At 44.6% G+C, this 15233-nt stretch overlaps 1 protein-coding gene across 1 annotated transcript in view; it reads right to left on the bottom strand.

Moving 5' to 3' along the window:
* Positions 1-448: 448 nt before the first annotated feature.
* The window catches only part of PDCL2 (phosducin like 2), a 42839-nt gene continuing 28054 nt past the window's right edge, over positions 449-15233 (bottom strand). Inside the window, exons 5-6 of the mRNA XM_032794441.2 lie at positions 9691-9899; positions 449-1675 (exon numbers count right to left, since the gene is read on the bottom strand). Coding sequence (XP_032650332.1) covers positions 1500-1675; positions 9691-9899 — 385 coding nt within the window. The 3' untranslated portion in view covers positions 449-1499. The remainder of the gene's footprint in view (positions 1676-9690; positions 9900-15233) is intronic.

Here is a 15233-nt window from a genome sequence, read left to right as displayed (position 1 = left end):
GAGGAAGCACGCAAGCAGTTCCACGCAGCTCTTGCCCACAGGCACATCCCCCGACCAGCTCCCATTGTTCTCTGTATGTATATATATCTGCTTATTATATGTTCCATTCTATGGATCTGATGAAGTGGGTTGTAGCCCACGAAAGCTTATGCTTAAATAATGTGTTAGTCTCTAAGGTGCCACAAGTACTCCTACCTTGGAGTGAGTGAGATAAGGCAGTAACACTCCAGGTGCCAATGGATAGTTCTTAGTTGCTTGCATTGAAAGTACTATGAGCTGCAGTGCATGGAATGTATGAGCAGATCCAATGTAAAATTATTTAGATTACTATGAGCAAAACTATTATTGAATTCTTGAATCTTTTGATCTTTAGAAAATGGCAAGTAGAAAGCTGCCCACCCTGTTATGTTTTTGCTCAGTCATATAGCTGAACATACATGTAATGAGTGTGAACTGAATGCTGGATGTTTTTCCATATATAGTCCATGAACCATCTTAGATTTACGCTACGGATCTATATTGGTCCACATCCCCAAGTGACGTAGTTATACCGACCTAACCCACCTCTCAGGGAGGTGGATTAACTAAGATGACAGGAGAGTGCTCTCCAGTTGGCTTAGAGCATCTTCATTAAAGCTCTTCAGCAGCACAGCTGTATTGATAAAGCTGCGCCAATCCAGCGTTTTAAGTGTAGACATGTCCTGAGTAGACTCTATATAGAGGTCTTCATTAGTGCAATGAGACTTTTTCAGTTGAGGACATGAGGAGAGCATGATGAAAGTACATTATTATATTATCTGAAATATAGCCACAATACCTAATAATGCTGAATTAGGACATGTTTCCCCTCATTTATATCCATCACTTTAGGCTTTGTTCATCCATGACTGTACTGCACTACTTTGAAGTAAGCATCAGTTCCTCTTCAAGAAAACTGATACTAATTGTCAGTATTAGAAACAGTTGGAGAATTATCCTTGGCAGTGGAGAAGATTACTAAATGCAGTTCTCAGGTACTAAAAAACTGCATTATTCAACAGATTAAGGGCTAAATCCTGCTCCTAGACGGGTGTGCCTATAATATCCTTTGGGCTAGATTCTTGATGGGAGAAATGGGGAAAAGGTTTGGCACAGTGGAGTTCAGTTACACTCAATCGTTAATCAGTGACACTAGTATTACCCCTGTGCATCCCATCTTGCCCTGATGCCAGGCAGCCCTGAATCAGAATGCAACGGTTAGCTCCCTGTGACCCCACCTCTCTATTCCAGTTGAGCGGAACTTAGATGAAGCGGAGAATCAAGGCCCTTCCAGGTCAATATGAGCCATGTATCTCCAAGGGTAGAATTTGACCTTTAGACAGTATATTAATTATTTTCTAGAAGTTTAAACTGCAAGTATAAACATAAAACAAATCTCTGCATTGCTTCAGATTTATGAAACCAGTAATAAACATGCATATGTTGACCAAACATAAAAACATCAGTGCAGAGTACTAGCATTAAAAATTCCTATGTGAGTAACATTTGGTCTCATCATTGTCCCTACTAGCACAGCTGGTGTCATGAACAGAAGCACTTCGAACTGAAGACATCATCATATCGGTAATGTTTTGTTTGGGGCTTTCTTCTAAGTCAGTTTCTATTGCTCCAACTTGTGCTAACTTCCATTCAAGCTCTGTAACAACAAATAATGACTTAAAACAGAGAATTGAAAAAAATAAGATACTGTAATAAAACACATTTTTACATACAATTTGCAAATTGTTAAAAGCTTTTTAACAATGGACCGGACTGATAATTGAATTTTCAAAGCAGACAATCAAAAAAGAGATTAGTGAAACATACATGTAACACCATGTTAAAAGTAGCTATTATATGGAGTTGGGTACCTATGGGCCTTTTGAGTCTTTTGTTTCCTCTTAAAATAGAAGCTCTACTGTGAAAAAGGCATTCTACCACCTAGATATCCTTTTCAAACACAGTTATTATTATAACAGGATTGTTGAGCTTGATTCTTGTTCCTAAATCTTTTTGCAGATGCCTATCACAGTCAGGGTCTTTCTCTCAATGCTGGGAAAACCAAAGGTAGTCTACCAGACCTCACCTGCACAAACTACTCTTTGAACTCCACAAATCACCATCAGCAGAGAAACCCTGGAAAACGTGGACTATTTTCCGTACCTTGGCTGCCACCTCTCCCAAATAGCCAGCATTGACACAGAAATTGAATACAGGATGCCCCGTGCCAGTACATCTGTTAGAAGACTACTTAAATGAGTCTTCAATGATAGGGATCTACAAACAGGTACCAAGATCTCGGTTTACAAGGCAGTTGTCACCCCCACCCTTCTCTATGGGTGTGAGACCTGGGTAACCTACAGATGACATCTCAGGCGGCTAGAGTAGTTCCAGAAGTGCTGTCCCAGGAGGATTCTCAGGAACAGCTGAGAAGACCAATGCACTAACATCAGCGTTTTCTTTGCAGCCAACATCAGCAGTATAGAAGCGCAGGTCATGAAATACCAACTCTGCTGAGCTGGCCACTGTGTACATATGGCTGACAATTGCCTCCCGAAGCAAGTACTCTTCCTTCAGTTAAGTCAGGGAAGAAGGGCTCGCAGAAGGCAGCAGAAGCATTTCAAAGACATACTGAAAGTACACCTTAAAAAGGGAGGCATCAACCCAACAAACTGGGAGGACTTGGTGCGGAACAGAACGCAGTGATGCCACCCATACACCAAGCCACAGCTCACTCTGAGGAGAACTGATGTGCTCATGAGACAGATAAGTGACAGTGGAGGAAAGAAAGGGCACAACACTTCAGCCAACAGCTACGTCTCCTCCAAGATTACACCTGTCACTTCTGTGGGAAAATCTGCATGGCAAGAATTGGTCTCAGCCACTTAAAAACTCACCAATGAACCCCCTTGGCAGATGACATCCTCGCATCGAAGGATAGCTGAAGAAGATCCTTTTCAAACACACTTTCTATTGTTACAGGATTTGTGGGCTTGATTCTTGTCTTCCACCAACTTTACATTTATAGTTCCATTGATATACTCCTTGTTCAGAGCACAGAGAGAGTTGGTGTGTGTTTACATCCAACTATTAAAAACCATGTTAAACTATGATAGAACCTTGCTGGGGTGACAATCTATATTAGTACAGTTGTTTGGAAAACAGCCCTTGTCCAAACTGGATTACTCCAGGACATCATTTAACCCTTCCATTCAATGGAAGATCAATCAAGGATTGGCCAAGAAACTAAATATTTTCCTATTTTGTCATTTTTTACAAACAAACAATTCTATTGAGCACAAATCTGAAATGTAAGTCAGGCACAGAACCACCGAACATCCAGTATTAAAAACATCATTAGTGCAGCAAACAAATTGCGTAAAAGATTTTAGTACTGGCAATCCAATATAGCTTCTCAATACCTCTATCCAAATTGAGATTTATTTGAACTGTGGATAAACTGTTAACATGATATTTAGAAAAACTGAAATATTTCCACCAACAATTTTTGCACAAGGGTAGGGCAAAATCTTGAGAGCTATAGAGAACACACAACAGAGCAGAACCACCACAATTATGCTTCACAGTGAGGCTTGGATACAAAGAGAGCACACAGCATGATTTCACAGGCCTCCACAAGACACAAAGCCAAGCTCTACAATAGCTCTGTTCTGGTCTACACTACGTGTTTATACCGAATTTAGCAGCGTTAAACCGATTTAACCCTGCACCTGTCCACACAACAAAGACCTTTATATCGACATAAAGAGCTCTTAAAACTGATTTTTGTACTCCTCCCCGATGAAGGGAGTAGCGCTGAAATCGGTATTGCCATGTCAGATTAGGGTTAGTGTGGCCGCAATTCGACGGTATTGGCCTCTGGGCAGTATCCCACAGTGCACCATTGTGACCGCTTTGGAAAGCAATCTGAACTCGGATGCACTGGCCAGGTAGACAGGAAAAGCCCCGTGAACTTTTGAATTTCATTTCCTGTTTGCCCAGCATGGAGCGCTGATAAACACGGGTGGCCATGCAGTCCCAAATCCAAAAAGAGCTCCAGCATGGACCGTACGGGAGATACTGGATCTGATCGCTGTATGGGGAAACAAATCTGTTCTATCAGAGCTCCGTTACAGAAGACGAAATGCCAAAGCATTTGAAAAATCTCCAGGCTATGATAGACAGAGGCCATAGCAGGGACTCAACACAGTGCTGTGTGACAAGCGTAACGGAAAGCCAAAGAATCAAATGGACACTCATGGAGGGAGGGAGAGGGGACTGAGGACTCGAGCTATCCCACAGTTCCTGCAGTCTCCAAAAAGCATTTGCATTCTTGGCTGAGCTCCTAATGCCACCACATTGTCGCCAGTGGTTCAGGAAATATGTCATCAATTTACCCCCTCCCCCAAGAAAAGGGAAAAAAATCATTTCTCGCCTCTTTTCAATGTCACCATATGTCTACTGGATGCTGCTGGTAGACGGGGTGCTGCAACGCTAAACAGCAGCATCCTCTCCCCTCCCCTCCCCAGTGACAGATGGTACGGTACAATATGACTGATAGCCGTCCTCGTCATCATCCCGTGAGTGCTCCTGGCTGGCCTTGGTGAGGTCGGCCGGGGGTGCTTGGGCAAAAATGGGAATGACTCCCGGTCATTCCCTTCTTTAAGCTTTGTGTCCTGGAGATTCAGTCCTTGCAGTGGTGCAATAGGCTGGTAACCGTCATCACCAGCAGCTGGAGGCTGAGCTCCTCTTCCCCCGCCCCCCGCCATGTCTAATGGAATCTGGTAGCAGCTGGAGGCATCCTCCTGTCTAATGAAGATTCTGGACTATTCATAGCAGCTGGAGGCTGAGCTCCTCTTCTGGATGTCTAATGGAGATTCTGGACTATCATAGCAGCTGGGAGGGCTGAGCTCCTCTTTCCCCCCGCCCCCCCCCCCATTTTAATGAGTAGATGGACTATCATAGCAGCTGGAGGCTGAGCTCTCTCTCCCCCCCCCCCATGTCTAATAGGACTATCATAGCAGCTGGAGGCTGAGCTCATCTTCCCCTCCTCCTCCCGCATATCTAATGGAGATTCTGGACTTATCATAGCAGTGGGCAGGCTGTGCTCCTCTCCCGCTACCCTTGAATCGAGTAATGGAGATTCCTTGCCTGGATATCATAGCAGCTGGAGACTGCCACACTCATATTTTCTCACTAAAACAGTCAGTGTTTCTTATTCCCTGCATTCTTTATTACTTCATCAACACAATGGGGGACAACTGCGACGGTAGCACCAGGAGGGTTGAGGAGGAGGAAGCACAGGTGGGTTGTTGCACGGGGCACCCCCTAGAATGCGATGCACTCATCAATTTCTCTGCGGGATATCTGGGGGCTCTGACCCAGAGCGGCTGTGTTCTCAGGTTCTCATAGTAGACTTAGCCCCCAATATTCTAGGCAGGACTGACTCTATCTTTTAGTCAAAACATAAAGAATGGAATGACCTGGGAAGTCATTCCCATTTTTGTCCATGCGCCCCCGGCCGACCTCAGCGAGGCCACCCAGGAGCACCCATGACAGCAGCAGATGGTACAATATGACTGGTAACTGTTATTGCCAATTTCCAAAGCAGCAGATGGTGCAATAGGGCTGGTAACCATCTCTGCTACCTTGCAAAGGCAAATGAATGCTGCTGTGTAACACTGCAGTACCGCCTCTGTCAGCGGCATCCAGTACACATACAGTGACAGTGAAAAAAGGCTAAACAGGCTCCATAGTTACCATGCTATGGCATCTGTCAGGGCAATCCAGAGAAAAAGGGCACAAAATGATTGTCTGCCGTTGCTTTCACAGAGGACGCATTGAGTGACGACATTTACCCAGAATCACCCGTGACACTGTTTTTGCTCCATCATGCATTGTGATCTCAACCCAGAATTCCAATGAGCAGGGGAGACTGCGGGAACTATGGGATAGCTATGGGATAGCTACCCACAGTGCAACGCTCTGGAAATCAACGCTAGCCTCGGTACATGGACGCACACTGCCGAATTAATGTGCTTCTTGTGGCCGCGTGCATTCAACTTTGTACAATCTGTTTTAAAAAACCAGTTTATGTAAAATCGGAATAATCTCATAGTGTAGACATACCCCTCATTTTCTGGAAGTGAAGGGTATTAGCGGGATAATAGTGTTGGGACAGGGGCATGGCCTGTGGGTTCATGAACTGAAAAATCTCTACAAATTTGTATAAAGGGAAAACAGTAGCATATAATCACTACTCCAGTCTATGCGTTACAGTAGGAGGCATGCAGGAAACTGAATATAGCTACTGTGAATAAATAATCAGTTTTTTAACCTCATTCATGTGTGTCTGAGTAGCTGAAGTGTCCACCTTAACATACTTGTTCATATGTGGCTGAAACGGACAATGTCCTAAAAAGCTGTAGTGAACATGATTGCTTGTCACATATAAACCAAGTTATTTTCTCATAAGCATCCTTGATGGAAATACGGATGTGCATTCTTTAAAACAAGAAACCCAAATGAGCTTTGAACACATAAGGCAGAGATAGAGGCTACTGTCGCTACCTGGACCATAAATATTTTGATATATTTTAGTTGTCTCAAGCCCAAGATGGGACACAGACTACCTTTTCTTTTTGGAATAAGAAAATAGTGGGAGCAGAACTCCTTGCCTTGCAACTAACAAAATACCACTACTGTGGTTCCTAGTCACAAAGAGAATCTCTTCTTTAAGCATCCTGTCATGAACAGGAGACATGATCCTCTAAAGTGACAAGTGATTCTGGGTGCCTCACTTTAGGTGCCTAACATGACACCTTAAATAAGTTCAATTTTCACAGGGTGGATGGCTCAGAACTTTTGGAAAATCAGGCCCACATAGAATGTCCCAAGTTGTGTACCCAAAAATCGAAGAACACAAAAAACACTTGTCACTTTAGAATATCTTGGCTCATGACCCTAAAATTGGATGGGGAAATGGAAGTTGGTATTCAATACAAAGAGGAAGTGAATCACATTCTCCAGGTTGGTTCTCTCTAAAACCCAGTGATCCATGGAAATTCCACTCCACTTTGCAAAGAAATGACCCATGTAGTCTTCCTACTGGGAAGGGAAAGGTTTAGAAAGCAAGCCTGGGACTGGAGTATCAGGCATCATACCAAATCTATTGACTAGAAGATACTCCTGGGGGAATTCTGGGCCACTGTAGATGTGCAGAATTTATGTCCCCCGCAGATTTCTTTGCTTCTCTGCAGAAAAATGACTTTCTGATGGGGAAGTAAAGGGAAGCCACAAGAGCGGTTATGCAACCCTCCCCAGCAATATGTTTCAGGTGCCCAAAGCAGTCGAAAGAGAGGAAATCACTTTGGGGCAGGAGGCGGGACTGGGGAAAACCCAGCTGGTAGCTCCTACCCTGTGCCAGGCTCAGCTGCTTGCCACAGTTGGGCTGAGAACAGGACTTCCTCTTCCCCTGCATGGCATCCAGGGCCAGGTCAGACCCACCACCAGATTTCTCCCCCTGCTGCAGGAAGCTCTGAAAGCTTCCCCCACCCCCACCCGTCATTTGTCAGCTGCAGAAGGAAGGATCTGCTCCCGCATCCACCCAACCACCATGCATCCAGACTCCCTCAGACCCAGACTCCCATGCCGAGCCCCACCCCCCTACACTCAGAACCCCCTCTGATGAGCCCCACTCCCCCTGCACCTGGACCACCCTGACAACCCACTCACACCTGGATCCCCAATCCATTTTCCCAGCATCTGGACCCCCACTGAGCCCCCCACACCCAGACTTCCCTGCTGAGCTCTATACCCCCTACACCCAGATGCCACCTGCTGAACCCAACCACTTTCACTTGGACTCCACTGCAGAGTTCCATTACTGTTGCACCCAGAATCCCTTAACAAGCCCCTGTGCATCCAGATCCCACTTGAGCCAGCCATACCCAGTTTGCCCCACACAAAACCCTCTCAAGCCACACCTGGATCCCCCCCACTAAGCCCCTCTACAGTTGGATCCTGCCTTGCTGAGCCTGCCTGCCCAAATGGAGCATCAGGGCCTTCGAGTGTTTCTGTGGTAGGCCCAGTCCTGGCACTGTGTCAGGGTTGGGTGCAGCCTCACCGCTGAGTCCATGTCCCGGGGGAGCTGCACACTGATCTCCCACCTCTGTGCAGCCAGTAGTCTGTGCTCCCCAATGACATGCTGGAGCCTCCACATTTATTTGACAAATACAATTCGCAGAATTTGTAATGTTTTAGCACAGAGTGCCCTCAGGAATAGAAGTTGTAGGAGAAGAAGATGATGAGGAAGTGGTTTAAACTGCTTCCCTTTGTGCTGCTGATATTAAAGACTGTGGTGTGGAAGTTGCTGAGTGAGGAATCAGGACTTCAAGGCTCCATCCATCCCAAAAGCTTAAAGTAACTTCTGCCCCTGCTGAAAAGTGGGAAGTCAGAGATGCATCCCCTCCCTGGTTCCAAAAGCCTCCACTGCTTCTTCAAAACCAAACTAGTACCTATGTCTTCTGGGAAGCTAAGAACTAACTGTCCCATTCACAGCTGTCAAAACCTCCAGGTTTCTCCTGACAAGTTCTTCAATGGAGATCTTCATCAGTTCAAAAATGTGCAGCATATGGGTAATTCAGCAGTTTGGGCAGTATAAATAAAATTCAATTTAATATAAAAAAGTTAAACAAAACACTACAGTGATTAAACTGCATAATTCCAGGATCTCTGCTGCATAAATGAGGTCTAATATGCTTCATAGGATATGAACCTGGGTTCAAGTAAACACAGATTCTCATAAAGGTCTCAAAGAGAGGTGCTGTTAGAACACCAAGAACTATATTTAAGGACGGGAACAAGAAATCGAAACAATAGGTTCAGTTTTTCCCCACTGTTTTTAGGAACCTGGACTTATCCACACAAAAGTGATCCACTGTACACATAACACAACCCTTCTCTCCCACAGACTTCCTTTGTGACCTTGAGCAAGTCATTTTGTCTTTCTGCGTCTTAGTCTCCTCCCTCCAAAATGGAGATGATAGTATTTTGTTATCTCAAATCGGTGTTGTGAGGACAAGTACATTAAAAAGATTGTGATTTGCTCAGATATTATGGTAATGGGGACCATGTAAGTACCTACAATATAGAGATAGAATAGTGTTGCAATAGCTGCAGAATATGTATTAATGGAACTGGAACTTGGATTGTTTAGGAAAAGACAAAAATGCGTGTCAAGTGACCATCAGATAGTTAATGAGGTTTTCTGCTAGTAGGTGTCATGCAGCCCAACGTGGAATGGGGGGCATATGGAAAAGGATCCTGCGTAGCCTGGTTCCATGGAACTGGGTTGGGGACTCACACTTAAGAGGGAATGTATACCTTTTTTAGATCAAATCCTCCCCCATAGGAAAGATCAGATGTTACACAGATGCAATCTCCACCACACCTACCTTATCTATATCATTGCAAGCTATCAACAGGTACTAATATTTGTGCTACAGTAGAAATGCAGAAGCTTCTGTTAACAGTTAATTAATAACTTTTCCTGTTTATGGTACAAAAACACTATACAAGTCTGTTCTACCCCAAGAAGTGATCTTAAAAATTTATGATTATTAATTACCTTAGATTACTATAGAATTATTTTGAACATATTTGTTATATTACCTTCTAGTTTAAGATTTGTCCCTCCACATTCAGTAACTCCAATGAACCTGCCCTTTATCTGACCATTTCTGTACACAAAAATTGTGGGCAAACATCTGTCATGGTAGTTTTGAATACAGCTGTTCACAATGGCTTTGATAAACTTGATTTCTGGAAACTTTCTGGCTAGCAGGCTGAGATGTTGGTTAACTAGTAAGCATAGTGGGATGCTAGAAAAAATTGGATAGGTTTGATGAAAGTTCTGACACAACAGTTTGAAACATGCAAGAAAATACTAGAATCCATACAAATAACCTTTCAAGAATAGAGTTTTTACATGGAGTCAGTATGCTTCTACTGTGCTCTATAATGGGACTTCCACTACAGCTTTCTTCTCTGGCTTCTCCTACAAGGAGTCTTATGGAAAAAGGCTGTTGAAATAAAAACCTAAAATATTTACATGAATGTCATGATACATATACTGTTGGCTATTACCGCTACATAAGTTCCATGTGCATAGCGTGCGCAGCACATTTTATTTGAGTGCGCACCCAGGGAATTTTTTTTTTTTTAAGGTGAACATCATAAAGGTTGGGGCGTGGGAGGGAGTGTGGGGTGTGGGAGGAGGTGCGGTGTGCAGGAAGGGGCTCAGGGCAAGGGATTGGGGCAGAGGAGGGGTGCGGGGTGTATGAGGGGGCTTAGGGCAGAGGTGTGGGGTGCGGCAGGGGGCTCAGGGCAGGGGGTTGGGTGCAGGAGGGGTGTGATGTGCAGGCAGGGGACTCAGTAGGGAGTTGGAGGGCGGGATGCAGGAGAGGTTTGGCAGGGGGCTCAGGACAGGGGTATAGGAGGGGTGTGGGGTGCAGCCAGAGGGCTCAGGACAGAAAGTTGGGGTGCAGGAGGGATACAGGGTACAGGCATGGGGCTCAGGGCAGGGGGTTGGGGTACAAGATAGGTCCAAGGTGCAGGCAGGGGGTTTAGGGCAGGGAGTTGGGGGGCAGGGTGCATGAGGGGTTCGGGGTCCAGCTTGGTGCCACTTACCTGCAGCGGCGCACTCCCTGACTGCCTACCCTGGCCCCACGCCACTCACCACATCCCTGTGTTGCCCCTGGGGGGGGACACAGGGCTCCACGCACTGCTCTTGGCACGCCTCCAGATACCTCCTTCAAAGCTCCCATTGGCCACGGTTCCCTGTTGTGTTATCGCTGTGAACTTGTGAGGTGGTAAAAACGATCTTGCCTGCTTGGCATCAAGTACAGCGCCAACGAATTCCAGTGTTTACACTGGGGTTAGTGTGAACTATTCAAAATTGATAAGAAGGCCCAGTTTTTAAAGAGGGTCATTGTACTGTGGACTGCTCAGAGCACTTCAGTCTCAGTGGCACTTTGAGAAGGCAGTCATCTGTTCTCCAGCCACCACACTTAAAACTCACTTAAAATCACTACCAGTATCTCAAAGCAATCAGCTGTGAACAGACCCTGCTCGACTACACCACTGGAACGGGTTGGATCGCAGAAACCCCCTGGAAACTGCCAACTGATGTGCCAAGACTACTTCTGCCCCTGCTTTCTCTCCCCTCCCAGCTTGGGACTTCAGTGCCCTGCCTAGTTTGAGCCAGACCCATTACCTGCTGCAACCCCAGACCCAGGTCTGACCCACGTCTCCTAACAGCTGTAGGCTTAAACTGAAAGCAGCTTAAGAAGTGTTCCTGTCTTTAACACTCAGATGCCCAACTCCCAATGGGGTCCAAACCCCAAATAAATCTGTTTTACCCTGTATAAAGCTTATACAGGGTAAACTCATAAATTGTTCGCTCTCCATAACACTGATTGAGAAGTATGCACAGCTGTTCCCCACTGCCCCCCACCCCCGTATTAATACATACTCTGGGTTAATTAATATGTAAAAAGTGATCTTATTAAATACAGAAAGTAGGATTTAAGTGGTTCCAAGTAATAGCAGACAGAACAAAGTGAATTACCATGCAAAATAAAATAAAACACGCAAGTCTAAGCCTTGTACAGTAATAAAATTGAATACAGATAAAATCTCACCTTCAGAGATGTTTCAATAAGTTTCTTTCACAGACGGGATGCCTTCCTAGTCTGGGCATAATCCTTTCCCCTGGTACAGCCCTTGCTCCAGCTCAGGTGGTAGCTAGGGGATTTCTCATGATGGCCACCCCATTCGTTCTGTTCCACCCAGTTACATATCTTTTCCATAAGGTGGGAATCCTTTGTCTCTCTCTGGGTTCCCACCCCTCCCTCTCAATGGAAAAGCACCAGGTTAAAGATGGATTCCAGTTCTGGTATCATGATCACATGTCACTGTAAGACTTCATTACCCCCACTTGCCAGCACACACGTATACAGGAAGACTTACAAGTAAAACAGAGCCATCTACAGTCAATTGTTCTGGTTAATGGGAGCCATCAAGATTCCAAACCACCATTAATGGCCCATACTTTGCATAACTACAGTAGGACTTTAGAGTTATATTTCATATTTCTAGTTTCAGATACAAGAGTGATACATTTATACAAATAGGATGACCACACTCAGTAGATTATAAGCTTTGTAATGATACCTTACAAGAGACCTTTTGCATGAAGCATATTTTAGTTACATTATATTCACACTCATCCGCATATTTTCATAAAATCATATAGAGTGCAACCTCACAGTGACCCTGGCCAACGATCAATCACAGAAAAAGTCTGTGAGCAGGGTGTCCTGCAATATTAAAGTACGCATCCTGTAGGTCAAGAGCAGAGAACCAATCCCCTTGTTCCAATGCTGGGATGATGGTGGATAGGTTGACCATCTTGAAATGTTGTAGTTTGACAAACTTGTTGAGATTGTGAAGGTCTAGGTTGGGGCACCAACCACCAGACTTCTTTTGTACCAGTGTAATATGCCTCTGTCCCAAATCTGGACCTTAGCGTCCAAAATCTGGGTGCTTAGCATGAACCTCCAAGCTTAATTACCAGCTTGGATCTTATCTCGCTGCCACCAATCAGGATTCTGAGTACCTGATAAAACTCTGGTCTCCCCAAACCTTTCCCTGCGTGGGACCCCAAGACTCAGATGCCCTGAGCCTCCAACCAAGGAAATAACCACACTATCGCTTCCTAGCTCTTTACTCCTCCCAATTTTCCCGCCCTGTGATAACTAGGAGATTTCCCTGCTTCAATCCCTTGAAACACCCAAAACAGAGAGACGAACCTCCCCCCTGTTCTTCTCCCCTCCCAGTCTTTCCCTGAGAGGAGACAGTACTCCTGGCACAAGGAGATTCCTAATCCCCTTGCCTAACTAGGAAAAAGGAATCCAAACAAGTTTTAAAAAAGAAAGCTTATATAAAAGAAAGAAAAAACACATGACATGATCACTGCATCAAGATGACAAACCAAACCTAGGCTATTGCTAGAATAATGAATATCAGCCTTGTTCAAAGATATCCAATTTAAAACATTCCAGCAACCACACATTAAATACAAAATACATAGTAACCTATTGCTTTTCCTTTTACTCACAACTTGGGAACGTAAGGGTTAGAAAGAAGCTTGGAGATAGAAGAAAAAAAGTTAAGCTCTTCCCTCATAACCGAGAGAAAACAAACAGGCAGAACAAAGACAAAACGCACCCAGAAGTTCCCTCCCTGACTTTGAAAAATCCGGTTTCCTGATTGGTCCTCTGGTCAGGTGTTTGGTTCCCTTTGTTAACCCTTTACAGGTAAAAGAAACATTAACCCTTAGCTATCTGTTTATGACAACCAGGAAGTACTGAGAGTAGAAATCGCATCCTCTGTATTGTGGAGGGACTGCTTCTATGGCTCCCAGTTGAAGAAGATGTCTAACCTCCCCCCACAGGATGGTCTGAAGAGGGACAGGGAGGAAGGTTGGCAGGATGGTATAGCTAGGAAAGGGATGGAGTAACCTTCCATTACTATTTCTAGGACCCATCTGTCTAAGGTAATGAGCCTCCAAGATAGTAAAAATGGAGCTAGGTGGTTGCCAAACTGTCAGTGTGTAGATGGTGTTACAGATGGTAGGAGCAACTGGAGCAGCCACGAGGTTCTCTAGACCTTGACCACACCTTCAAATTTGCTGCTTATTAGAGGGTGTTTGGGACAGTGTCTCTTGTGCAGGTGATTGTCTGTGCCTGTTGGGAGGTCGGTGACGATGGCGTTGGTTGTCAAACTGCCCTTGTGGGTAGTATGGCTGAGGGTGAAATCGTGGAGGGAGCTGATATTTCCCAGATCTTCGTTTTGGCTGTGGTGCTCTCTCCCTCTTCCACCTACACACACCACACCAACTGACTGAAGCACTGGTCAAAAGGGGGGGCTGGCTGAAGGGCAACCAGCCACCCTGTGGTGAGAAGCATCTAAATTTGTAAGGGCACTGAAAGTGTTAAAATCAGCTTAGAATGCATTTTGCTTTTATTTCATTTGACCAGATCTGACCTGTTATGCTATGACGTATAATCTCTTAAAAGGTATCTTTGTAGCTAATAAATCTGTTTAATTATTCTACTTGAAGCAGTGCATTTGGTTTGAAGCGTGTCAGAGACTCCCCTGGGGATAACAAGCCTGGTACTTATCAATTTCTTTGTTAAATTGACAAACTCATATAAGCTTGCAGCGTCCAGCGAGCATAACTGGGCACTGCAAAACGGAGGTTCCTAGGGTTGTGTCTGGGACTGGAGATATTGGCTAGTGTCCTTCGATCGCACAATCCAAGTAGCAGCCCAGGAGTGGAGGTTCTCACAGAGAAGCAAGGTAAGGCTGGCTCCCAGAGTCAAGTATTGGCGTGACCTAGCAGATCACTGGTTCAGAAACACCAGAGGGAACATCACAACTATAATTTAACCTATAGCAATTCTGCTTGCAGTATTTTAACCCATAAGAACTGCCTGGGATGGGTGATGGTGAACTCAGAACTACCAGCGCAAAACTATTAGCATACTTCCAGCCTTCAAAACAGTGATTGGGTTGGCACCAGAAGGTTGGATAGAAGCCTTATGTTGCTTCCGAATGCTTATATTCTCAACATTCGTTGTTGAAATTTTGACAGAGAAAAAAAGGAGCTCCAATGAATCTTCCAGATTTCACAATAAGCATACATCTGAACTTCAGGAACATTAGACCTCAGCTGCGTCTCCATGAGAATTGAGACAGCTCCAATAAAACTCATGGATTTTACTCACTATTTCACCAATTTGAAATTTCAAATAGCATGTGCACTGTACTCCTCTGAATCCTTTACACCCCAGCTTTTTCCTTCCTTTGTAATACAGATAGTAGTGAATTCTGACACTCAAACATCTTTTCATCTCTCTTCTCATATTTGTCTACATATTATGTATCTGACACCAGTACCTTTGGTATTGTTGAAGCCAACAACTTGAGATTTCTCAAATGGGCTTGACTTTTAGAAAGTGCTGAGAATTGATCCTATGGAAAAAAACCAGCCTCCTTTAATATATCTCAATTTGGGCATCTAAAATCACCAATCACTGTTGAAAATCTTGGCCTATCCTATTTAGGCCTGAAAAATACTAAATGCTCAT

The sequence above is a fragment of the Chelonoidis abingdonii genome, chromosome 5 (genome assembly GCF_003597395.2).
Source record: "Chelonoidis abingdonii isolate Lonesome George chromosome 5, CheloAbing_2.0, whole genome shotgun sequence".
NCBI classification, from domain to species: domain Eukaryota; kingdom Metazoa; phylum Chordata; order Testudines; family Testudinidae; genus Chelonoidis; species Chelonoidis abingdonii.
The sequence above is the reverse complement of the archived record's forward strand: the minus strand, read 5'-3'. Positions and strand labels throughout refer to the sequence as shown.